Raw genomic sequence first — 25,012 nt, 5'->3', positions numbered from 1 at the left:
GGCTGGCGCCGGGTTCCCTCGGACACCCTGCCCCGGCCCGGAGAACCCCCCGGTCCCTTCGCACCTACTCACCTGCCCCTGCCACTCGGCGACATTCACCAGCACGATGCTCTCTGGGAGATGCTCGTCGGAGACCAGGATCTGGTTCAGCTGATCGTAAACAGACTTTCGGGGCACCTACGACAGCGTCACCGCCAAGGTTAGGCTCAGCAGGCTGCCCCAGCCGACCTGCTGACGGCAGGTGAGGAGGCTTCCAGGAGCCTCACCTGGGTGCTGTGCCACGAGTCAGGAGAGCTCTCGCTGTCCAGGCTGCTGGTGCGGCCGCCCTGGCCCTTGGAGCTCTGCCGGTCCTTCACGGAGGTGCTGCGGGGACGCCACAGCTGCTTGCTCTCTGCCTTGCTGCGAGCGAGAAGCGGGAGAGGTGACGCTGTGGGGGGGGGAAATCCCACCTCCTCCAGCCCCCCCTCACCCCAGCGAGCCGACGCTGAGCCTTCTCAGCTGTGCCACGGGGCCCAGAGCTGCCTTACCTGGGCGACACGGCACTGGGGAGCTCGGCTTTGGTCCCGGGGCCCAGCTGGGCCAGCCTGTCCACGCTGCCCTCCCTCGTGGCAGCCTCTGCGGGGGCCAGCCGGGGACTCGGCTCCTCTGCGGCCAGCTCCTGAGGGCCACACACAGTTGTGTTGTGCACACCGTGCTCCCCGACCTCCTTCCCCGTGCCCACAGATCGCCCTGGTGGCCCCACAGCAGGGCAGAGGCTGCAGGGCCTCGATGGGGCTCAGCTGCACCTCCTGCAGCCCCATCTCCTCACCCTCCTTCCACCCTTGCTGTTGTCCAGCCCCGTCTGCCCGTCCCAGGGAACGAGGTGGTGCCCGAGGGAGCTCCAGCCCCGCTCTGTCCCCCGTAGCCTGGACTCACCACTGCGGGGACCTCTGCTCCCGGCTCCTCCTGTGCTCGCGGCGCTCCCGGCTTCCTCTTCTCCGCCTCGCCCTGGGGGACAGGGAGCGGGGTCAGGGCAGGACGGAGCGCCCCGCGCGGGGCGGCTGCCGGTGACCCATGCCCGCAGTGGGACCTGGCCCGGCCTCGCAGCATGCGCTCCCACGGGGGAGCCCGGCATCCCCCTGGGACCGGCCCCAGAGGACGCCCCCCTGCCTTGCCAGGAAGGCTATCGCTACCTGTCTGCTGGCACTGGGAAAAAGAAGAGGAAAGAAGGGAAGGAGCAGCCCCGGGTTTGGTCTCAGAGGGAGCCGCGGGCGCTGCGGGGATGCTGGGCTGGCCGGGGAGGGAAGGGGACAGGAGGTGGTGGTGGTGGTGGTGGTGGTGGTGTAACTCACAGGGCTGCCCGACTCTTGATCCTGCCCTTTCTGGCTGTGCAGACTGCCGATCTCAGTCTGGGAACCAGAATGAGAGACTCCCTCAAAGAAACGCCTGCAGAGAAACAGACAGACGGACGGACGGACAGACAGACGGGAGAGAAAAAGGCAGGAATAAGAGAGGAACAAAGTCACCACGACCCCAGCGCAACCCCGCCGGCCTGTCCCAAGCACAGAGCACCGTGGAGAGGTCCCCGGTGGGACGCAGGGGTGGACACCCACGTGCCCTCGTGCCCCAGCAGGCTAAAACCCGTGTCCCCAGGGAACTGGAGGCAGGTCTCTGTCTCCTAGCCAGCAGCCATTGCCCCCTCTGGTGATCCCCTGCCACCGCAGGGTGCAGAAAGGCAGCCCCAGCTAGGCAGCTGTCCACCTCACCGCTGCGGGGTCTCCGCCAACGCCGCAACCCAACCGTGCTGCCCTCTGTGCCGCCAGGGCTCCCACAGACTTCTGCTGCCTTCCCTTTTGCTCCCCCTTCTCCAGGGAGGGCTCCGGCTCTCCGACCGCTGCTGCTGCACACTTCTAGTGGCAGCTTCCTCCTTCCCTTCCTGCGTTCCCCTTCCCCAGGGCTCTGAGGCCGCAGTGTTGCGGACAGAGCAGCACCGCAGGTGGCACAGCGGTACTGCAGCGTTCTATTTTGTTCCCTAACATTTTAATTTTTATATTTTTTTAGGCCTCAGAGCTGATGTTTTGGTAGAGCCGCACAGTGCCACTCCAAGCTCCTGCTCCCAAGTCACAGGGGTCAGCACAGGAACCCCTCCTGGGGAGCGGGGTGGTCTCTGCCACCACAGCGAGGGCTGCCCGCTTCCACCTTCGTTTCCCCTCTTTCCGCCCATCATTTATTTGTCACGGACCCCTCCACGGCCTGTGGGCTGCTCAGAGAGCACAGAAGCCTTTGGGAACCCAGCGGGCTGTACCACTGGATCTCACTGGCAGCTCTCCCGGGGCCCCTGCAGCCGGGCAGCCCGCCCGCAACGCGCGGCTTCCTCTTAGAGAAGCGAGGCAACTTCCCCCTGAGCTGCTGGCTGCCCGTCGGCGCTCACTCCCAGCCAAACTTTCTCCTGCTCTGGCTGCTGTGCACGCAGGCCTGCTGGGTTGCAGGGATGACCACAGGCATAGCACACGGAGCCCTTCCTCTGGTACTCCGCCAGCGTTTCCACTGTTATCCTCGTGTGGATTCATCTGCAGCTTTCTGCAGGATGCCCACGGGCTTCTGAACATCCTGGCTGCCCCCTGCACTTTCCTTTTCTTTACTTCCTCATTCGCCTACAGCACACGCTGCTGCCAGGCACAACGGTGTCGGGTTCTCTGCTTTTACTGCTCCTGCAAGGACGTTTCGTCTCAGTAAGTGATGGTCCCACCACCGAGCAGCCCTTCGGCAGCAGCGTTCACAGACTGGCTGGAGAACTCGTGGCTCAATTTTGCCCTCGCTAGCTCCGTGGCCAGCAGCTCCACGACACGTTCATTCACAAAAGCCACAGATTTGGAGTCTGCATTGTGCCCCGATGAGATATTTTCCCCGTGTCACACAGGGATAGCTGGTGTCTCCTGTTATTGGCATACTTCTGCCCTCTCCACCCCTGCAGTCTCCATTATGGGACCTCAGGCACCATCACCACCCTGCAGTCATTGCTCTGCACTTGCCTTTTCTCAGCCAAAAATTTCAGTCCATCCAGACTGGGTACATTAAAGAGTTAAACCAGAGAAATATGCTAAATTTTCTAAAAATCCAGCCCCCACCCAGCACCTCTCCTTTGTACTGTCCCCGATACGGCACACCCCTGGCTGGCACCTCACCAAGCAGGTGTCCCCAGCCCTCAGACGCCGGATTCACCCAAATGGTGTGCGTTTGGTCTGGCTTTCAATGCCCCCTTTAAACGGGGCTGCCTCCCCGCCGCCACACGGAAGCTGTGTCTGTTTCTGCCCTCTCTCCCTTGCAACCCAGAAGTTTTTGTCACTAGAGGATGTGTCACGCCGAGCACAGAGCTCTCCCGCCGCTCCCGGCTCTCCCTCCTCTGCAGTTTGAAGGCTCTCTCCTCCAGGTGTGATGGGGTCAGAGTCTCAGCGGGTTCGGATTTAGGTAAATCCCAGCCCTCCTTCCCCGCTGTCCATATTCTCAGCCACCCAAGGAGAATTCTGCTCCTTCCCCTCTGATCTCCAGACCAAGGCTCTGACTGCTGAGGTCCTACAGCCTCCAGCTGCCCCCCAGGCAGGGCAGCAAACCTGAATGCCCCGCAGGGAGCTTTGTGGTGTCTAGCAAGGCTGGCTATGACAAAAAGCCAAACCCAACGCGAGGAGCACCTCTTGAATTCATAGGCTGGGCTGGAAGGTCACCAGCAGCTTCCCGAGGCTGAGAATGCTCTGCACTGGGACCAGGCAGCCCTGGGGGAATGCAAGGGGATAGGCACTCAGCACCGCCAGAAACGGGGAACAGAATGCAAACTGAGACACTGGGAGCAGGATGAAAAACATCCCAGGGCCCAACAGGCTGTCCTAGCAGAGACAGCAACGCCCAAGACAGGCTGTCAGGGCAGATGCAAGCACACACCAGCACCTACTGCAGGATGCTCTCCCAGGGACCAGACCTTTGTGGATTTGCAGAGCCAGAGCAGGGTCTTATATTTAATCACACCCAGCAGGCTTTAATTCTTACAGTTTCCGTAGCTTTGCGTATGTGAGCTGGTATCTGACCACAAGACCACCGTCCTTTTTCTCCCACTGCACCTCTGTTTCTTTAAAGCCTGTGGTGAGGGATGACGTGAAACTCCTGGAGATCCGAGCAGACCACCTCAGCAGCTCCCCCGTGCCCACACACCTGCTGTCTCCTCCCGAACAGCTCGTGGGTTTGTGGGAGATGTGACTGCAGTCCTGTTCCTGTCTCCTCCCCATGCCCTGAAGCGGTTCCTGAATCCGGCAGTTCTCTTTTCAAACACTGCCTGCGGCAGACCAGGTCTGCTGCCCCCGCTGAGCACCTTCATCAGGGATACAAACTAATCCGAGTTATGCTCAGATATGCTCTAATCCGAATTATGCTCTAGAGACAATGACAACTCATCTCGGCTTGGTCTCTCCTCGCCGAGAAGAGACTCAGGGCACCGTGAGGCAGCCAAGCAGAGAGGCAGCCTCCTCACGGGACAGCACAGAACCAGAACGGCCGCGAGCAGAGGCCAGGTGAATGCGGGCCACGTGGGAGAAAAGCCTGGTTTCCCGGCACGGCGCGCTGCAGACCTCGTGCCAAGTCAGCAGGGCTTGGTGGAGCAAGCCAAGCCAGCGGGTGCCTGGACAAGCAGTGTCGCTGAGGGTTCCGGCCATGCACCTCCACAGAGGGTGGGAGCACAACATGCAGATCCCACGGGGACATGGGGACTGGCCCTAGCAGCCTCGAGACAACGTGCTCAGAAGACAGGCGTGCTTTGGGGTGGAAAGCCTGAGAAGGCCAGGACTGTCAGCAGAAAGGTGTGAGAGCTAGCGACAGCAGGGGCTTAGACCAAGGAGGTGCTCTTACAGCAGGTCAGGCAGAGTGTCAGGTGCCGGACTGGGAGGAAATCAAAGGAGAGTAAGTATGAAGGAAACCGATTTTTATGGGCAGTTTTGAGGGTGTTTTTAAACAGGATACGCAAGTGAGGAACTCGGCTGTGCCAACAGAAGATGGCAATGGGAAAGGAGAGGGGACAATGCCTACGTTAGGCCAAGCAACAGAGGAGTGTCAGAGGGCATTTCTCCAGGTCCCACGGACGGTGCTGGTGGCCTGTGACCTCCTGCAATCCTTACCTCAGGGTCGGCTTGGGCGTACTGTGCACGCTCTCGTTGTCCTCAATCTCTGGGCCGCTGTCGCTGTTGTTGCACTCTTCCAGGCTGTCATAGAGCAAGCCCAGGTCTTCCTCCACCTCCTGGGTCTGGTCTACGGGGTCAGAGTCCAGGACCTGTGGGACCAAAGCCAGAGGGCAACGAAGAGTTAGGGAGTTATCGGCATCCCAGGCCTGGCACGTGCAGGTGGCATTGTCACTGGGCCAAAGGAGGCTGCCATGAGCATGACATCCCCCCAACAGGCTTTTTGGGAAGGTGGTTTTGATTTGAGTGTGAGGCTCAGAGTTGCCTTTTTGAGGCAGAAGGCTTAGAAAAGGCCAAGCCCCAGCCTGTGCCATGCCTCACACCACCTTTGGGAACAGCCCTGAGCACCTGCAGCTCAGGCTGAGGCTCCTGGTTAGCAGGAACCAGCACCCTGACACCGACACGTCTGTGAGGAGCCAGTGCCAGGTGGGGCAGCCTTCCTGCTCCTTACCTCCTCTGTCACTTTAAACCTCTTCAGCAAAGCCACAAATTTCTGCTTGAAGTTTGGTTGCTAAAATAAAGCAAGGGGAGAAAAAAAAGGTCAGCAAAACTATCCAAGCAGGTTCCAAGATGTCAAATGCACAGCCCGTAGTTGCTCCCTTTTAACAGCCCACTGGATCCTTTCGGGGTCCACAGGCCCATGCTCAGCTAGGATCTGCCTTGGTCCTTAAATTTGCTGTGGGATTTGGACTAAATCTGTACTCCGCAAGAAGCTGCTGATCGGGGCATGGGGGATGGAACAGGGACTATGACTCTGCTACAGGCTGGAAGAGCACTTTCTCTCCTTTTAAATCCCGTGTCCCAGAACACCTGCTTAAGGAATGCTGCTTTCAGTCGAGAAAAGATGGGGAATGAACTCAAGGAGAAGGCGCCCAGGGACTGGACAGGGACAAGGAGATGCTTGGGGAGCTGAGTCGGAACCACAGCCCACAGATCATCATGTGCACAAAGCCAGGCTAAGCATGGCACAGGCCACGAGCTGGGGTATGGCTCTGGCCAGCAAGCTAATCCAGAGAAGGCAGGAGGTTTTCCCATTCTGCTCAGAGCCAAGGGCTCCATCACCTGCTCTGCACCAGTGCCAGCATCCCCCCACCCCAAAATCCAGCCCCCGCTCTGCAGGGAGGGGGGGGAAGTTGAGTCCCTTCCATCCCTTTGATCACATTGGAAATGCAGATGTTACTCTGGTCATTGACGTGGTTCGGATCATTTTCCTCCTGGCCTTCTTGGTTTTCCTCAGGTCATCCTCTTCATCAAACAGATCCTGGGGCAAGAGGCCACAGCACGTCAGAGCAACCTGGGTGCTGCAGGGAGCAGCAGCTCCCGGAAGCCTCCCCGCCCCACGCTTACCTCCCACTTTGAAAAGCTTTGGCCCACTTTCCCAGGGGCTTGCTTCTCACTTTCCCACCCCTCTCCCTCCTTACCATTCTCCCCCAACAGACCTTCTTTACCAGTGGCCTTGCCCCTCCAGGGGGACAACGTGCCAGCAGGGTGCAGAGGAGGCACAGCAGCCTTCTGCAACGTCCTTGTTGCAACCTAAACCTCTTTTCCCAGCCCCCCCACGACCCACGAGCTGTTCTCCCCTCTCCAGCGATAGCTCAGAGAGCGCAGCACCCTGACTGCACGTGTGGGAGAGCAGCTGGGAGCCCTGCTCCTCGCCCTCAGCCCCTGTCCACAGCCACACAAGCAGAGCAGGGGAAGGAGAAACAGCTTGTGCATGCAGCGTGCTGACCCCAGCTCTCTCCTTCACCCAGCAGTGGCAGAGATGGGATATTTGGAGTTGGGGACGCCGAGGACACAAGCCGGGGTCTCCCTGGGTCATACAAGTGTTCTTCCGGGGATCGGCCTCAGAGAAGCACTCAGCTTCCACACGGAGTACTGATGTATTAGCTTGGCACGATGGGGCAGGTGATCTGGTGGATCCTGAGCTGCTCAGGGTTGCCGCTGCTCCTGACCAGCATGCCACCACAAGGCTTTTTTAGTCCTTGAGCGTACGCAGCACAACAGGAGGACAGCAAACAGCAGTGGCACAGCTCATCACAGCGCTGGGATGGGCCTGCCTCCTGACCATTTTAAGACCCAAACTACTTCTTCCTAAAAGCTCTGTTCTCCCCGAGAGAGGGCAGCTCAGGACAGCCTCTGGCCTATTTTAACAGGGAGAAGGGATAGAACCCATGGTGCAAGGGGCTCCGCACGGGTTTTGTGCTGCAGACCAGACAGCTCCCAGGACACATGGGTGAGACCTATGGCTCATCCAAGTACACTGCAGCTCTCCAAAGTCCTCGTGCACCACAGTCCTTCCTGCTGTCAGGAACTGTGGCTCTCTGCCCTCTGAAACCACGACAAATGTTTGCAAGAAAGATGAGAGAGCCTGGGGTGACGCAGACCCTCAACGTCTGATCCTTGCCTGAGAGATGGGACCGGGATGAAAGCCACCCCGCCAGACCCCTTACCTGGCCCTGAACAGCATCATCGCTGGCTTCCTGCTCCGAGGAGAAGCTGTCATCCTCTTCTTCAGAGTAGTTATCAATGTCTGGGGAGCGATCTGAAAGCAGACACTGCAGATGCCACAGCTGAGCGAGACATCTGTCAAGGCTCCGAAACGCTCAGTACTGCGGGCAGACGCTTGGGGGTGCGCTCTGTTACCCATGGCCCACCCCAAACGCTTGCCTTTAGGTCTGTGGGTGAACGCTAACACACCTGAAGCCTTGATTTTAGGACCCGAGGGGACACTGCCATCCTCGTGGTCGATGGGCTGGCTGGACAAGGAGTAGATGCTGATTTCGGCCACGCGGATGTTCACGTCCTTCATGTTGCTGTGGAGGCTCAGGAGCTGCCCTCCGTCCGTCGGGTGCTGCATCACCTAGGCAGACAGACAAATGTGGGTGACACAGAGCACTCGTGGCACCGAGCTCCCTCCCCGGCGCTGGCACTGGCGGTGCCAAGCTCCCGCTCCGTGCCCAGCACCCCGTACCTCGGCCATGTTAATGATGCCCACTGCGAGGGTCTTGTAGCCCAGGATGGTGCGGTTCTTGTACCTCTTCCTCCGCTGCAGCATGATCTGCAGCTTGTTGCCGTCTCTCTTGAGAAAGTGTGGGTACTGGGGGAGGGAAGCACAGGGAGACGGCAGTGTGAGGGCAGGGCTCGGGATGGCACACGGGGAGGTAGGGAACTTCCTCGGTGCTGCCATACAGCAGGATCTCACCTGCTCACCTCTGAGGTGCCCCTCAAAGGCCACCTGCCATCATCCCCCAAATCCCCACTGCCCCTGAAACCCCGGAGCAGCAGGCCAGCAGCATGAACCTGTGCTGTGATCATCAGGGTGTAGGCAGCCACCAGAGCCCCTCCTCAGAGGCTGCCCCCTCCCAGCGAGCCCCAAAGCCATGCCTGCTGAGAAATGCTGCACGAGGGGAGCACCTGGGTGCCCAGGGGGCCAGGTGAGGTACCTGCAGTGAGAAAGTCAGCTCCAGCTCTGTCTCCATCAGGCCGCCAGGTGGGAGGACGTACTCATTTGACCTCAGGACTCGCTTCGAACCCTGCAGGAAGGTTGGCAGGTGCACAGTTTGGCTGGAGCATTCTGGCCACAGGCTCCACCGCAGCACGCACATGGGCCTGGTGTTCGTAGCCCGTGAGGAAGGAGCCAGCGCCTTGGCTCTGTTCTGTTCCACCTCGCAGAGCCACATTGCAAATGCCAATAACCACTTTGTGAAATACTGGGGTTGCTCCCGAGCTGCCAAAGGTCTCTTCTCCCTTCCCACCTGCTGGGACCTGCTTTTCCCAAGCCTGCTCTGCTTCACCTGGCTCCCAGACGCTGCGGTTTCAGACACTGCTGAAGCCAGGCAGACAGCGCCAGCAGGGGAAGGAAAGGGTCCGAGCACACTGCCTGGCCAGGAAAGGGACAAAGGGACAGTCCTGGATCATGTCTCTGCCAGCAGACAGACCCAGGTGCAGCTGGTTCTGCGGGGTCTGTCTGTCTCAGGGGTCCCCCCCTTGCCCAGCTCATCTCTCCAAAAACTCTTCCAAGCCATTTCCTCTGGCAACAGTCCTTACCTCTCCACATACACAGTTGTTTTTCCCCCCAGGAGGGCAGTAAAAGAGGATCTCTATCAACACAGCCCACTCTTAGTGCCCTTTCCTTTACTTCTCTCCTACCTTCTCTATCTCCAACTCGGCATGGCTGCTGACCCACAGAGAGCGAATGATCCGGGGGATGAAAAATGTCCCCTGTATGCACCAGGCTCTCTTGGTCACAGGACAGCAGAACTCAGGGACCCTCCCAAAAGGCCCATACCCCCTGGCTGTGTCCCCACAGGGCTGTGGGACCAGCTTCAAGGATAAAATGTCCCACAGTGGTGGCACTGGTTGAAGGCCTTTCTTGCACCTCGATTGTTGGCTAGTAAAGAAGGGGAAAAAAGAAAAACAACCTATAGAGAGGAGAAAGGAAAGGCCTCCACATGGTGCAGCATTACAGTTCTTGCCGATACCGAGGCAAAGACAAGCTCTACAGAAACAGTCCTTCGTTCCCAAGAGGCCTTTTTTTGAGCTGCCTGCAACACTGCTCCCAGCCACTGTGCCAGGAGCAAGGCTTTCCCTGCGAAAAGGCTTCCCGAAACGGAGAGAGGAGGTGGAGCTAATCCCCTTCACCATCTGGGAGCCTTCCTGGCCAAGAACACACTGACTCTTCCTTCCTGCATTGCCCTTCATTAAGAGGCGATAGGTGGTCAGCACCACGACAACCTTTTACTCAGACACATTTACCATTTGCTGTTTGTCGTCGTAGACTTCCCACCAAAGATTCAGTCTTTCATCAAACTGAACACACCGGTGCAGTTATTCTTCACGAAGATGTTATGTCTGGGGACGGCGCTACGGCAAAGGAAAGCTGAGCCTAGTCTGGGTCATGTGAAAATGAAGGTTTCTTAAACATCACCAGCCTCTGTGCTCCTTACCACTTTTTTTGCTGAGCTTCAGCCCAGAAAAAGTGCAAGCAGCAGCAGGTAAGGAAAGGGACTGCTCCGCTGTTCAGCACTGGTGACACAACACCTAGGCTCTGCAACCAGTTTGGGCTCCCCAGTAGAAGGAAGGCATCGACAGACTGGAGCAAGTCCAGCAGAAGACATTGGGATCAGCAGGGGCCGGAGCACAGGACATGGAAAGAGAGGCTGAGAGAGCTGGGGATTGATCGGCTGGAAGAAGAGAAGGTGATGGGCGACTTCATTGCTACCCACAGACACTTAGCAGGAGGGTACAGAGAAGACAGAGCTGGACTCCTCACAAAGGTGAGGGTGAGAAGCGAGGGGGATGAGCTGGAAAATGGGAAATGACCACGATAAGTTGGGAATGACTCCTCCCTCCCAAGGGCAGTCAATACTTGGGACAGGACACAAGAAGGCTGAGGGATCTCCAACACTAGAGAAATTCAAACCTCTGTCCGACATGGCTTTGAGCCCCTGACATGGCTCAGCTGCTCTGCAGCTCGGGTAACGTGAGGCAAGGCCTAGCCCTCAGCACAACACTCAAGTATCACCAGTGGTACTACAAGAAGACGTAGTATCAGACCGTTTCGGTGGAGACCACAGATGACAGACTGTCGAGGATGTAAAAGCAGCAGGGAGCAGTTCTGCTTGCAGATCTTCACTAACAACCATGCTGGAGCTTGTGCTGCTCTCCACAAGCACACGACTCCCAGGCCTGGTTTGCCAGGTACAGCCCCCAGCTTTGGGTATAAATCTGTTCTGATGGGTGTTCAAAACACAGACTTTGGCACCACCACCCCTCCGCAGCAGCACCAAGGGCTGAACCTGAGTCTCCAGCCACATCCAGCGAGCGGCTGCAGGAGGATCTGCCACCCTGCCCCAGCACCTGCCCTGGCAGCGTGGGGACCAGCTTTCCTCTTCCTTCGATTGCTTCCTCTGTTCGCAGCTCAAGGCTGGGAGTTCCTGAATTACAGCACTGGGAGTTCCCTCTGCCAAGAGGGAGCACCACGCTTCCCTTCACACCGTGATCACGGCGAGGAAGCCAAGACAAGATAACTGCACCTTTGTGGTGCTGAGCCAGGCACGTTTCAATCTCTTAACGCCACGCTGAACAATGCGCAGTAGGAAATGTTCCGTGACATCTCCAAGCTGTTAAAAAACAGAGCGAGGGGTAAAGTTTTAAAAACCACAAAAGGGATGAAAGCACGTCCCCTTTTTAGCAGTTTGGACTTCAGTAGTTCGGACTTTTACCTCACGGGAAGCCCCTGACCGAGGACACTGAATACTCAGATCCCCTCTGGGAAATGAGGGTGATCTGCAGACACGAAAGCTCCCTCGGCCCTTTGACAGGGATCTTTCCAGATGAGGGAGCAACACCACACGTGGAAGCTGTCTTTTAAAGACCAGATCACTGTGCTCACTGGGACATCCCAGAGAGGCCTCCACCATCCTCTGGGACGCGTCCTTTCATGGAGCACTGGGGCTGTCGTCCCGATGCAGGCCCCGAGCCTCCGTTCTGTGTAACGTGCCCTTGGGAGCAGCAGCATCCTGACAGGCCTTGCCCCGGCCCAGAGGAGCTACTGCTGAAATGTGAGATACTACAGCTCCGCTCTCCTCTAGTCCCCAGCTGGGAACTCGTGAGGTCCTCCACAAACCACACGCATCATCTGCTTCCACCCAGAAGACGGCAACGCTCGCTGGGCAGCCTTCACACAGCTCCTTGCTGCCGTGACTCATCTGTTACCTAGGAGAGGAGCGGGAGGGATGGAGCCATCTGAGGCTGCTCTGTGGGCAGGCTGCGCTGGAGCTGCCTACAGCTTCCATCTGCCTCCCGGGAAGGCTCGGCGGTCCCCAGCCCTGCCACGGTGGCCGCTCAGGCCGGTGGAAGCAGCCCAGGTAGGCACACGAGCCCACCCCGCTCCCGTGACATGTGCCGAGCTACAGGGGAACGTGGGCAGGCCCCGCGTTTCACACATTTCGCTATCAGATCCTTCGGGGCAAGGAACCTGCCCTGCCATGAAGGCAAATCCCGGCTCCCAGAGCTCCACTAATGCAGCAGCTTCCAGCACTAATCCAGGATTTAGATCCTAATGTGTGCGGCACAAAGAGCTCAGGGGGAGCACAAAGCTGCCGAGCACCCGCCCCATGATGCTTTCAATGGGATCAGCAGCTTTTTGGCCGGCTGACAAGAACGAAGGAAGGACACCGGCATCCCAGCTGGGTCAGGGGAGCTGTGGCAAGGACAGCACGCTCAAGAGGCATCGCGCTTCCACGCTGTCCCTTGGCAAAGTGTGTGCCCACAACCCATAAGAACCCATCTATTCCCCACCAGCTGCAGAGAGAGGGAGAGGGCAGGGTCACACGTGTGAGGATGGGGGCAAATTCCCTCTCCCCTTGGTGACAAAAGATCCTCTCCTCTTCCCTCTGCCTGGTTCAGAGTAGAGGCACCAGGGCAGGCCAGGGCGCACGGAGAAAGGGAGGGGACAGCAGAGGCAGCCGCGAGATCCCACAGGGTGCAGATGCTGCAGAAGTCACGCACATCCCTCACACAGCCCCTGCCCTCCCCAGGGAGGGGGATCTGGACAGCGAGCGCTGCCAGAAAGCACCCAGCGCCTACAGCTCACCTAAAGGCTCGGGAGCGGGGTAGGGGATGCCAAACCTCAACAGCAGCTTGTAAGGAGAGCCTTGGCTGAGGCAGGGAAGTGGGACACACTCTGTCCCAGTGCGGAGGCCTAGCCAAATTCATCCCCAACGCCAGCCAGCACCAGGTAGCTTATTGCTGTCCCCAGGACATCATTCCCCCCTGCATGGGAGCCAGAATCACCCCAAGGGTGCTATAGGAGGCAGGAGCAAGGGGATGGCACAAAGCAGGGGACACGCAGACTGGCGTTTCACCGAGAGGGCACGAGGATGGGCTTGCTGCCACCAGGCAAGGAGAGGAGCCTACCTGAATCTTCACGGCGATGAGCACGGAGCTCAGCTCTTTGTCCAGCTCTTTCAGCACCGTGAGCTTCTTCAGGCGCAGACTGCAGAGCCTGTAAGACAGAGAGAATGGGACGCATTCAGGCACCACCATCCCTGGGGCCCTGCCACATGGTACCCGGAGCTCAGAAGGCAGCCTGGAGGCTCGGCCCCGCCGTGGGCACAGGCTTGGCCAAGGAACGCCGGTGTTCACGCGCCACTGAGACAGCCCACTGGGGAAAAAAGGGAAGAAGGAAAATTAACGGAGCTAAAGCAGGCTTAAGGGATTAACGTGCGACAGGAAGTCCAACAGCAGGCCATGTGGCGAAGAGATCCCTTCCCAAGCAGGGCTGCTGCCAGCTCTGCTTAAATCTACCTTGGCCACGAGTGCTGTTTATTTATAAACCAAAGCACCTAAATCCATTCTTATCCTGGACTTAGATAAGGCAAATGTTCCCATGCAGGCATCACAGCTCGGCTCTCCTCTCGCGCAGTGAGTCCGCAGAGTGGACTCAGGAGGCAGCAGCCCCGCAGGACGCCTCGTGCAGCAGAGCCACCCCGAGCACCTCGCAGCCCGGGGACTCGGCACGGTAAGTGGCAGGGAAAAACCACGAAGGAGACCGAGGCACAGCGAGAAGAGCTACTCGAAGGATTAGTCGGTGCCTGAGAGACTGCCAGCCACCCCGACCTCCTGCCTAGGGGCCTGCGGGACACTCCCACGGAGGTTATTTGCACGGAAAGATGGCCAAGCTTAGCTGCCACCACTCCCCAACCAGTGCTCACTTTGGTTTTCCCTAGATCCTAGAAGAGATCCTAGAGGAAATCCTGGAGGTGCAAGGCTTGCGTGTGTAAGTCAAGGGTGACTCAAATTTTCCAATTGTTTTGGTTACCCACATAGAAATTTATCCCCAAAACATTAAAACTTCAATAAAGAGTCTTAATGTGAGGATATTCAAAGACTGCAGTTCTACCTGGCAGTTGTTCTCGCTGTAAAACGTGCTCCTTACCCAAACTAGCTCATTCATTATTAGCTGCTCATGCCCCTCTCCGAGGAACTCAGGAATCCCACCAGTACCTGGTGCCTCTCCTCGGGGAAGAGTGCGTGCATGCTGATCAGCTCTGCCTATTTCCTCAGCCTAAGACAGCTGAGCTCTTCTATGTCTGATAAGGCACTTTTTTAAAGCTCCTTTCTCCTCTTCCTACCCTCCCCAGCCTTCTTGCACGCAGCGGGAGAGCCACACCACGTGCAGAAAGCTGGGCGCCTGCTTCCACCCACCGCCCTTGCCCCCAGAGATATCGCTTGCCCAGGACCCTGCGACCCCAAACCCTTTTCAAACCAGTGCTTTCTGCAACACCACCTCCCTTCCCACCGAGATTAGCACGCGTGTTCTGGAGTCTAAATGTATTTATTTGCAGCAACAGAGCACACCTGCTTCAAAAGGGTGCTCCCCAGCAGCCTGGCTATCCCTGATGACCCTCTTTTTACCCGTTACTTAACCAGCCCATGCATCGCCCAGATCGGTGTCACTGCTGTGCAGGCACGGGTCTGGACAGCAGCGGGTCCCTCGCTCATCCCTGCAGATCCCCACAGGACAGGATTGATCCACGACGATCAGAACGGTGCGTCCGTGATCCCCTCAAGGCACTAAACTTTCTGGTAGGTAAGTTATAAATCTGGATCTACCTGATCATATAGGGTAAGTTAGAACTGCTCTTGGGCTGTGGAACTACGGCAAGGACAGTCTGTGTTGGGTTGTGGTGATCGCAGCTGTGTAATGCTGCTTGCAACCTGCAAAACCCCTCCCCTGAGCATGGCTTTTTAACCCCGCAGCACAACAAAGCAGCTTCTTCCTTTGACTTGTGCAGCTCCCTCTGTATTCGGCTGCACGGCACCGCCGCTGCCGGCCGAGGAGATGGTAGGGAAGAGGAGCGCAGGCACATACGGTCACACGTCTGTCACTGCCCCCATCCTCAGCTGAGATGACGGTAAGGGAAAGGAGCACACCCACATCCACGCAAACACGCATCCTGCCAAGGGGAAGAAGAAAAAAAAAAAAAAAAAGCAAACGCAGGAGCTCACTGATCCTGATGGCATTCCAGCCTCAAAGGTGTCATGTTCCAGAGCATCCCGGACGAGGCACTGAGCTCCTCTGTACCACAGGTACAGCTCCTAAGGCTGGCAGAGGGGCGAGGAAAATGGGATGAAAACGCAAGGTGTGAGCAGTACAGGACAGTACACCCTGCAAAACCGGAGCCATACAACTACCCAAAGCTTATCCACGGACTGGAAAATGGCCTGGCAGAGAAGCAGCCTGAGCTCTGTGCAACCAAGGACCCTCGGACATCTGTTTTTGCACAGGAGAGCCAGGGAGGAGCCAGAGGGGCTAAGGAGCACTTCTGCTGGAGTCACACGCTGAAGGTGAAGGCTGGAACATAAAGCCAGGCAGCACTGAGGGCTCTTCAAAAGGCACAAAGAAATGGGGTGTGAGTGGTGTAATGCTGCCCACAGTGCTCTCCTGGCCTTCTGAAGTCAAGGCACTGCGCCCTGTGTCACGATATACGTGGATGAGGCACCTCCCGTGTGCGGAGGGAGACCTACTCCCGTTCCAGAAGCCACGTCCCTGTTGCCAGCAACCAGGAGCGAAGAACTGGGACAGCAGCGGGTTCCTCATCAGGCGCCGCAGCTCAGGGAGGTGGGCCAGTGACGTGCGTGAAGATGACCTGGGATGAAGGCCGACGTCAGCCTGCTTCAAAAGCCTCCCCTGGGGAAAGGGCGACAGAGCACGCACGCCTTGCTAGCATGCTCCTGCCTCTCTGCTCTCCCACAGGGGGCACTCAGGTGGCTTTAACAAGCACAGCAGGGGATAAGAGCCATGCCAGCCCCCTCCTGGGGTCCCCAAAAAAAGAGGGGCCCCCACACAGGAGCAGGAGGTATGCTGGGGATGGCCAAGAGTGCCGGTGTCAGCAGGGTGTACGTGGCCAAAGAGCAAGATGACGTCTTCAGTTAGGACAAACGGGAGGCAAAGGGAAGAACAGTGCCCTGCAAAGCGGTTATGTCCATCCCTCCTCGTCTTCACAGCTGGCTGCCCTCAGCTGTCCAGAGTCCCCCTCGTGGGACAGCCGTTCAGGGCAGAACCCAGCCTTTTTTCCACGTACAACACACTCAGCGTGCCCTCAGTGCCACTGCATAAACCCCAGCATTTCATCTTTCCTCCGGGAGAGAAAGCCCACCCCAGCAGCCCCAGCTGCAATCCGCCTGGGCAGTCCCTTTTTAATTGCATTAAAGGTCACCATCTCACTGCACACGTACCCTTATCAGGCACGTCCTGCTCCCACCAGCCCTTGGAAGGGTGCCTAACTCTTTAATCCCCGGGCAGATGATCTCAGAACAGCTCTGCTTTGGTCAGTGCTTTGCCCTTGAGCTCGCTGCCGCCGGCTGCTCGGTTACGCACGCACACAGAAGCCGCTTTCCCGCTGCAGGGACATGCGTGGGGCTGCCCAGGAGCTCGGAGTGCCACCCAGAGGCCTCCCGGGAAGAGCCTGCTCGCCCATCGCAAGCTCTCAGCACTCCTCCATGTCCTGATCCATGCTTTGCAGCGTGGTGGTGCCACCGAGACGGCACAGCCACCCACGGCAGAGCGGGTTACCGAGGATATAAAACTCTTCCTCTCTAGGTAACGCGATGTGCAAAATCATTCTCCTCCTCAAAGCTGGTGTCTGAGTGTATTGGAGCCCAAACTGCTCTCGGACCAGCTGCGATGGTTCCTTCACAGGGCTTTAACAGGTTATGCTTTTGAAACATCATTGATAAAGGAGATCGGCCACGATGCACTAAGCCGTGTGCGCCAGCCCTGCCACGGGGAGAGGCAGGCAGACCCGCAGCGACGCTGCCCTCAGGGTGCTTTGCTCTGTGCTCCCCTCTCCAGAAAGCTACAGCTACCTCGGGCTTTCAGCTGCTGTCGTGCTGCCAACACGTCGGCGTGCCGGCGGCGCACCTGGAGCAAGACGTGAACTGCTTGTAGCGCCGTGTGCCTAAGGAAAGGATGGCTCCGAGCAGCAGGACAGCGCAGCCGGGCTGTGAGGATGCAGGGCTCGGAGCCATCACACAGGTCACAGCCCCCAGGTCAGGACACACGTGCTTGGCCAAGGCCACGCACCAATGTGGGGAGCGTTCCCCATTCTCCAGATTCCCACTAAGCACAGAGAAGCAATGCTCAACCCAACAAAGCTGCCCAGGATTCCCACTGCCGACGGCTCCAGCAATTTCCTTCTCCTCGGGGCCACCCTTGGAGGTTTGGACGTGCCTCACCCTGGGGCTGCACAGCTCTCCATGCAAACCACTTCTCACTTGCAGACGGTGATGTTTGTTTGCTTTTTATTAAACGACCATCCTACTCTTCCATAAAAGCTAAATTAGAGAATCGGATGACCCGTCGGTCAACTGAAGTGGAAAGACGAATACGCTAATTGGAACTGCATGTTTCCCGACAACGTACTTCTCCTGCCAACCTTTAATCTGATTCATGTCAGACACAACCCAGCAGCAGCCCAGCGTGCCATTTTACAGTCCGGTCATGCTGCTCTGGGCTAGAAAAAGTCAGCCACGGAGAAACGCCCTACCAAGTCATCGTGGGCTGGTATTATCCCCCCAAGATCTGCACCAGCCAGAGCGCTGCTATTTTAATAAACCTGCTGCGCTGCCTTCCCAGACGTATTCAGCCTCTGTTCGAGGCTTTTCCCACTAGTTTTGCTTTAAACCTTTTCCTTTTAGGCAGCTCGAAGCTTGGTACCCACCCGTGGCTGCACGTGGCAGCGTTGCTGAGAGCACTGCTTTTCACCCACCACCCACCACCTCTCGGTCTCTGCAGGCTGCTTCCCAAGCAGCAGCAAGAAGGGACCGGGCTGACCAAAAATGAGCTTTGGTTTTCTGCATGGAGGTTGCCAGCAGCTTAAAAACAAACAAACAAACAAACAAACAAACAAAAAGCCCTTCTGATATGCAGGTCCCTCACCACACCGGCCTAGACCAGTGAGGCCACTGTGCTGACCACAGGCGACACAAGCACCTTGTCTGAAAAGGGGGGACAGAAGTGGTAAAATCACGGGCGAGCAAACTGTGCATTGAGTGCAACAAGCAAGATCGAAACAGAAACCCTGCGACCTGCCTAGAAAGAGCCTGCCAGCTGTCACAGCCCTAGCAGAGCTCTCACACGCTGCACAGCAAGGAGCTGCAGCTTACCTGGTGCCACCGAGCAGCTTTCCTTTTAGCACAGAGCTGTCTGCAACCGCCCGGTGTGACGGAGGTGCTCCTTTCTGCCTCTGTCTGGGTGTGTGCTGGCCAAATCAAACCTGCACGTTCTCTGAATTTCACACGGGAGGCGGTTAAACGTTCCTGAAATGATTCATCCCCAGCTCTTCGACGTGGCCTGCTCGAGAAATGGATGCCAGTGCATGCACCTTGGGACTGGCCCACGGGCGGCTCCGCACCAGCCCGCTGAAGCAGAAGAGACAACAAGGTGACTTGTTTTGGTTCACTGAGCAAACCGTGCAAGAAATAAAAGCCAGTTCGAGCCCAAAACAATGCTGTTTTGAAAACAGCCAGGAAAGGCACCTCTGACTCTAACGCAGAGGAAGTGGTTAGGAAGGGCAGGCAATAATTTAGACTGCAAGTTACTGTGAAATCCTCGCCAGTTACGGTTTTTAAGAGAAAGACGAAAGTCAAAGGACAATGACACCAGGGGAGCAAACTGAACTAAAGGCTCAGGACCGGGGGCGTCCCAGGAAGGTACTCAAACGACAAACCTAGTTCAGAACTATCTGGCAGTTCCTTAAAAAGAAACGCTGTAAGGGGATCAGACAAACCACCCCGGTGCCTGGAGGGAGGGGCAGCACCGCGGCCTGGTTAGACCGCACTATCTTCAGCTCCCAGGGCTGAGAAGCAAGCATACAGAAGATCAATCCAAGCACAATTACCAACGGCAGTGCGGTTTGGCTTGCCCGAACCCTACAGAACACCACCACTGCACTTTTTTACAGACCTGTAGCACAGCCAGCCCTGCTTTGTACAACGGAGAGGCAGTCCTGCAGCCGGACCAGCAGCAGGAGGAATTTAAATGGTTTCGTGCCACGAAAAGAGGAGGAAGGTCTGGAGCTCCTGGGTTTCCTGGGTTCTATAACCAACCACCACGATCTTGCCAGAACTGGCAGATGCAAAGCCTGCACTGGCTTAGTTTTTAATATGCACTGAAATTGCCTTGGCGAATTAAAATATGGCTTTACAAGAATAATCCCTGCTTAAAATCAACGTGTAATTAGAGAGGCGTGTAAAGGCCAGTTAGAGCTGGGCCCCACTGCAGCTACCCCTGCCCTCACCAGCGGCACGCACAGCCCCGCTGTCCTTCACGTTGTGACAGCCAAAGCACGGGCAGCACGGGGCCAAGGCACGTCTTACCTGCGGGGGGAAAGAAAAAAGCAAAAAAAACCCCACCCCAAACCAACAACGAGGCTAATTTCCCTGCACTGCCACAAAGCACAAGCTGATCTTCCCCTAGTCAACGCTCTGCATGTAAAAATCAGCTGCATCTGTCACAGGGCTTTTGTGAGCCTCCTCTGAAACTTGTTTTGTTTCCTCTGCACCCAGTTATTATTACATTTACCACCCTATTTCTATATATACACCACCCATTATCCCCCGTAACCCAAGCAGCCCAAGTTCAGTGGCAAAGGGGCTTCTAGGCAGCACCCGTCCCTGATCTCACTCCCGGAGAAGCCAAGAATGATCCGAAGTCAGGTGGCAAGTCCTGGCACACAGCACTGCTCCTGAAAACCACCCACAGTTTGCAGGGCACAGTTCTCTGGGCCAGGATTTTATACCTGGATGAGGTTAATAAGGTACACAGTCCTGCCCAGACCCCAAAGCCTTCAGTCTCGGGTGCTTTCTGGGGAGCACGCGATGGTGACTGTTCATCTGGGCCAAGAAGCTCAGGCTTCAGCAATCCCGAGCCTCCCTTCAGCTTCCATTACGCTTGAGCCTCAGTGCAAGGATATTTGTTTGCAAAAAGCTCTTCCTTTCCGTCTCCTGTCTGGTGGCTTTCCTCCAGAGCAGATGCGTGCAGATAAGAGCCAAGCAAGCGCTCCTTAGAGTGGACACAAAAGTTAAGATATTGTATTCAAGTCTTTAGAAAAATGCATTTAAATGAAAAGTACATGGAAATGTTAACTATCACCCTACTACACGTCTAATAATAATAATTATAAATTTGCTAATTTAAAAGAAATTGCATTAAGAGTCTTCATAGCTTTAAAGAATTCAAAGAAGCGAGCACGGGGAGCTCACCGGACAGACATCTGGAAGCAGAGTTTGCCAAGGGCTAGCCTCTCCCTGTCCTGGGTGCACAGGGAGAACACCACGAGCAACCAGAAGTGAAACACTTCGGTTTGCAGGCAAGTCACAGAGCGGAGGAAACCAACTGGGAGCCTGAAAAAGCAGAAAGGTGATTCTCCTCTTTGAACCTTCACGTGAAAAAGGAAAGTATATGCGATAAGATCTGTTAGCTCCAGCCTCTTGGAGGGCACCGACCGGAATGCGTTGGTTTCTGACTGCTCAGGAATAATAATCCTCCATCCAATTAACTGGGCTTTCTACAGAAAACATGTTTAGATGAGTGTTCTTATAATCCAGCACATCTAAAGTAGCTTCAGCGAGCCAATCTTAATAGACTGACTTTGGAGATTTTAAATGAGCTCTCATTTCCGTACAAAAGCAGATTAATTATTTGTGAGCTTTCCCTCTAGTAAACACAAAGTGAGTCAGTCACCCTTTCACTTTCAGAAAAGAAGCTAAAAATGAATACACTGCGTAACCCTGTAATTCTTATAGGGCTCCGGGAGGAAACGCCACAAGGGGTTCACAGGACTGGGTGCAATTTACCTTGTTGGTCACCCTGAGCCCATGCTGCTGTGCGCCAGCTGCTCTACAGGCGGCAAAGGACTTCCCACCGACTCCAACCTACCTCCGTGAGAAGGTGCGTAAGGCTTTCTCTGTACAGCTGAGATGCTCCAGAATGTAAGAAAGGCAGAAGCAAGGCTGCAGCAGAGCCCCAGGGAGCCTGGTGACAGCAGCAGTACCGGCAGCATGGCTATTAGCATTTGGTCCTCCAGCTCCGGCCCATTTTGAAGAACAGAGGTGTATGTGGTCTGACAGCCCTGCGCGTTTCTCTTCTCACCACCGAAAGGGATAAAGGATCCAACTATCATCCAAGCCTCTGAAGACTCCTATTCCCAGCATCCACGTCTTGAACTCTGTGAAAGAGGCTTGAGGTCCATCGCATTTGCACTGGCAGAAGCCACAGGTGAGTGCACGTCGCCTCAAGTGTTCGCGTGAAGATGCATTAATCGCATTGTGCCTAAACAAGATTCTCCTCATTCGCCCAGGTTTTGTTTTTAGCACAATTCCTGGTGAGTTTTCTGAAGCAAACCTCTCTCCTTGGGACTTGCCTTTACAATATGAACCACTGAAGCACTTCCAACCTGAAATTTATGCTTCCAGCTGAGTCCACATCTGGTGCTTTTTGATTTATATTTGGACCTTGGTCCCAAAGCATCCGCAGAACAGGAGACAGAGGCTGCCTTCTTGGCACGCGTTATTCCCATAGCCAAAGGCTAGTTACCGGGCCAGTTCTCAGCTAAGAACTGGCAGCGTGAAGAAGAACTGCTCTCTCCGCCCCAAATCAATTCTCGGTGTGTAACACAGAGAACAGCGTAAAGCCATCGATGGTCCCGAAAACCTGAGCTGCTTCAGTAACATAAACCAAACTGGCTCTCCCCATTTTGGCAGCAGACCAGCACCTATTGAAAGCAGCAGCACTGAATAAATCTCTTCCACGTTTGAGGCTGCTAGAAAACCCAGCAGCCTCTTCACTACCAGTAGGCACATTTGCAAAGAGGAAGAGGTGGGTGAGACGGATCTCAGCGCTGTCTGAGCAACGCAAGGACAGCCCTACCTGCTGCAACAGAAGAGGATGCTGCTGCTCACGAGGCTTCTCCTCCATCCAGCCTCAGGTGCAGTCTGCCTGTTATAAGCATGGTTTTCTTAAAAGGAAAGCACTGTGGTCAAACAGGAGCCGTGCTGACAAGATACTAGCAGGACACGCTGCTGCCCTCTGAGACTTGATGGTCCGTACCCTGCCAGCCCCGACAGCTGCCCAAAAGCCTACCTGCAAGGCAGCACAGCTCAGACAGGAGAGAGCTACAAGGTGCCGCTGCCGAGCGAGGTCACCAGATGCCACTCTAGCAGGAGCTGCATTTTTATAGACGCCTTTATGATTTACATTCAAGCCACAAATCCCTTCAATAGAAACAGATGGAGGTGGATTGCGTTGGGCTGTTATCGCCTTCATCAAATCCCCTTTTCTCCCCCCAGACTTTCCTGACAGGCAGATTTCCCTGACCTACTTTTCCAGAAAAGTTTCAGCTACTTCCCCTGAATTGCAATGAGCTCCCACGTGCCAGCAAGCAGCTCCTGGAGAGCAGGCGAGCGAGCAGGCAGCGCCTCCCAGGAGGAGCGGCTGGAGCGCGCCAGCCAGAAGCCCCCAGCGCAAGCCCACCCTGGGCTGCTGTGGCACAGAGACACAGGCCAGAGATGACGCAAGCTGGGCTCTGTACATGAGCAGACACCCGTGTTTCCCCACAGAAAGTTTAAGCAGATTCTGTTTGTGCCTGTCTCCACAGGCGGAGGTCAGAGGAGAGGCCCAGCAGGGAGCCTGTCCAGAGCAGGGCTGCGAAGCTGGAGAAGGGCCTGGAGCACAATCCTGTGAGGAGCGGCTGAGGGAGCTGGGGTGGTTTGGTCTGGAGAAGAGGAGGCTCAGGGGAGACCTTATTGCTCTGTACAACTGCCTGAAAGGAAGGTGTGGGGTCTGGGGGTCGGCCTCTTTTAGCAGGTAACTAGTGATAGGACTAGAGGGAATGGGCTCAAGTTGTGTCAGGGGAGGTTCAGGCTGGAAATGAGGAGACATTTCTTCTCAGAAAGAGCAGTCAGGCACTGGGACGGGTTGCCCAGGGAGGTGGAGGAGTCACTGTCCCTGGGGGTGTTTAAGGAAAGCCTGGATGTGGTGCTGAGGGACATGGATTAGTGGGTGACAGTGGTGGTGAGAGCTTCCTCAGAGGGGAGCACAGGCAGTCTGGCCGGCAGGCCTTACACAAAAACACGCCTCAACAGCCACGGGACCGGGGACACAGGAGCATAGGTGCAGAATAAAATGCGTGCTACCGTACCACTGAGTCACGACAGGGATAAAAAGAAAATGCAGAGCTCATCGAAACTTGCAGCTGGGGCAGGCTGCTGGCACAGTCAGCAAAACCACTCGGCTCCAGCTGCCAGAGCGCCTCGCGCAGCGGCTCCTGTCAGAGGCTGACGGGAACGTGCTCCGTAAGCCCCACGTGAGGGCTCCCCCGGGATTCAGCATCGGCATTCCTCTTTCTAAGGAAAGGGAAGAAGTCTAATATCATCCAGCGCTTCAGGGAAAGAAACCGGAGGAAGGAACATCCCTACTTTAAATACAAGTGCTGATCTCTGGAAAGTTTCAAGGGCTTCAGGCCATTGTTTTGCCAAGAAGAGCCATGTCAGATTCTTAATGCTCTCAGTCAGAAAAGAAAAATAAGGTTGAGCCTGAACAGTCCAACTTGCATTCCCGAAATGCAAATCTAAGCTGAATACTCCCTGAAATGGAGCCCGTCTATGTGCCAATGTGCACCGAATATGGTCCCGCACCAGACACTCCCTGGGCTGGAGTTCCTCAGGGCTGTAGCAATCTTCTCCAAGAAAGATTATTTTGATTTAGGATAATACTGAACAGGCACCCGAGTGTACAGACCCCTCCGCATCTCCACTGGTGAGCTTTCGCCATGACAACTGACTATGTATTCCTGCTATTTATTTAAACAAGTATCTGTCCACGTGAGGACTTTCCCCTTTGTTCTGTAGCAGCCCAGCATTTTAAGAAGCTCCTCTGAGAAACCTTACTGAAGGCCTTTAGGGAATCCAAGCAGTCTACCAACGAGATCTCACAGTTCTTATGCCCCATTAACTCCACAAAATCCGAGAGGTAAGTCTTCTTTTCACAAAAGGGACCATACACCAATGTCATGCCTGTCCATGCGCTCCACTACCCGCTCCTTGGCTTCCGCTAAAGGTGCTTACCAACCTACAGATTCTCAGATCTCCCTTACAGCCTTACAGAAGGGTTGCTTCTCACCTCCCAGTCCCCTGGGAAAGACACTGGCTGAAGCAAGCAGCTACATAAACAGTAGTCCAGCTACTACACGCTGGCATCTCTCTGGACTGTTCCAGCGAATCCCATCCCGGGCAACTTGTTCTGTTTTTGTTTGTTTGTTTGTTTGTTTTTTTTGGGGGGGTGGGCGGGGTTCCTCTCCATTTTCCCCAAAACGTTCTGCCAGCACTTCAAGCTGTAAAAAAAAATTCCAACGTGCCCACTGCAGAGAAAGGCTCCAGCCAAGGAAGCACCCAGGCTGCTCACCATCTAGACCAGGGGGCAGGTCTAGACCAAACCACTGCAGCCATATTCGTCTTCTCAGCTCCACCCTAGCTGAGGATATCAGGGTAGTGTCACATAGCTGGATACTGATTTGAACTTTTTTTCTCCCTAATTTTGTTAAAGATTCCCCAGGCTCAAACTCCATTAAAATAAAGTTCATTGAATCAAAATGTCACGGCTAAGAAAACAACAGAACTACAGCCAGAACACACAAGTAGCTTTAATGTTCTTATTCAAAACCAAAGCTATTTAGATAAAGGAATCCCTTATAAAAGAATTCTTGGAGCAGGGTTTCTTTGTAAATGGCAGCATCCCAACCCCAGACATG

At 55.8% G+C, this 25,012-nt stretch overlaps 1 protein-coding gene across 4 annotated transcripts in view; it reads right to left on the bottom strand.

The window, feature by feature from the left end:
- Nucleotides 1–25,012, bottom strand: part of LOC118165147 (phosphofurin acidic cluster sorting protein 1-like) — a 30,375-nt gene that overhangs the window by 3,679 nt on the left and 1,684 nt on the right. Inside the window, exons 1-15 of one of the 4 annotated variants that reach the window (XM_035323073.1) lie at nucleotides 21,063–21,132; nucleotides 20,469–20,773; nucleotides 13,119–13,206; nucleotides 8,642–8,731; nucleotides 8,170–8,295; nucleotides 7,896–8,058; nucleotides 7,649–7,740; nucleotides 6,379–6,459; nucleotides 5,650–5,709; nucleotides 5,139–5,290; nucleotides 1,332–1,425; nucleotides 916–987; nucleotides 528–658; nucleotides 267–399; nucleotides 73–177 (exon numbers count right to left, since the gene is read on the bottom strand). In XM_035323073.1, the coding sequence (XP_035178964.1) occupies nucleotides 73–177; nucleotides 267–399; nucleotides 528–658; nucleotides 916–987; nucleotides 1,332–1,425; nucleotides 5,139–5,290; nucleotides 5,650–5,709; nucleotides 6,379–6,459; nucleotides 7,649–7,740; nucleotides 7,896–8,058; nucleotides 8,170–8,295; nucleotides 8,642–8,731; nucleotides 13,119–13,206; nucleotides 20,469–20,479 (1,398 nt within the window). In that variant the 5' untranslated portion in view covers nucleotides 20,480–20,773; nucleotides 21,063–21,132. Of the gene's footprint in view, nucleotides 1–72; nucleotides 178–266; nucleotides 400–527; nucleotides 659–915; nucleotides 988–1,331; nucleotides 1,426–5,138; nucleotides 5,291–5,649; nucleotides 5,710–6,378; nucleotides 6,460–7,648; nucleotides 7,741–7,895; nucleotides 8,059–8,169; nucleotides 8,296–8,641; nucleotides 8,732–13,118; nucleotides 13,704–20,468; nucleotides 20,774–21,062; nucleotides 21,133–25,012 lie in introns of those variants that run through there. The other 3 variants (XM_035323071.1, XM_035323069.1, XM_035323070.1) reach the window with 3 other exon arrangements.

Source organism: Oxyura jamaicensis, chromosome 3 (genome assembly GCF_011077185.1).
Source record: "Oxyura jamaicensis isolate SHBP4307 breed ruddy duck chromosome 3, BPBGC_Ojam_1.0, whole genome shotgun sequence".
NCBI lineage: Eukaryota > Metazoa > Chordata > Aves > Anseriformes > Anatidae > Oxyura > Oxyura jamaicensis.
Note: the sequence above shows the minus strand (reverse complement) of the source record. Positions and strands in the feature narration are given on the sequence as shown.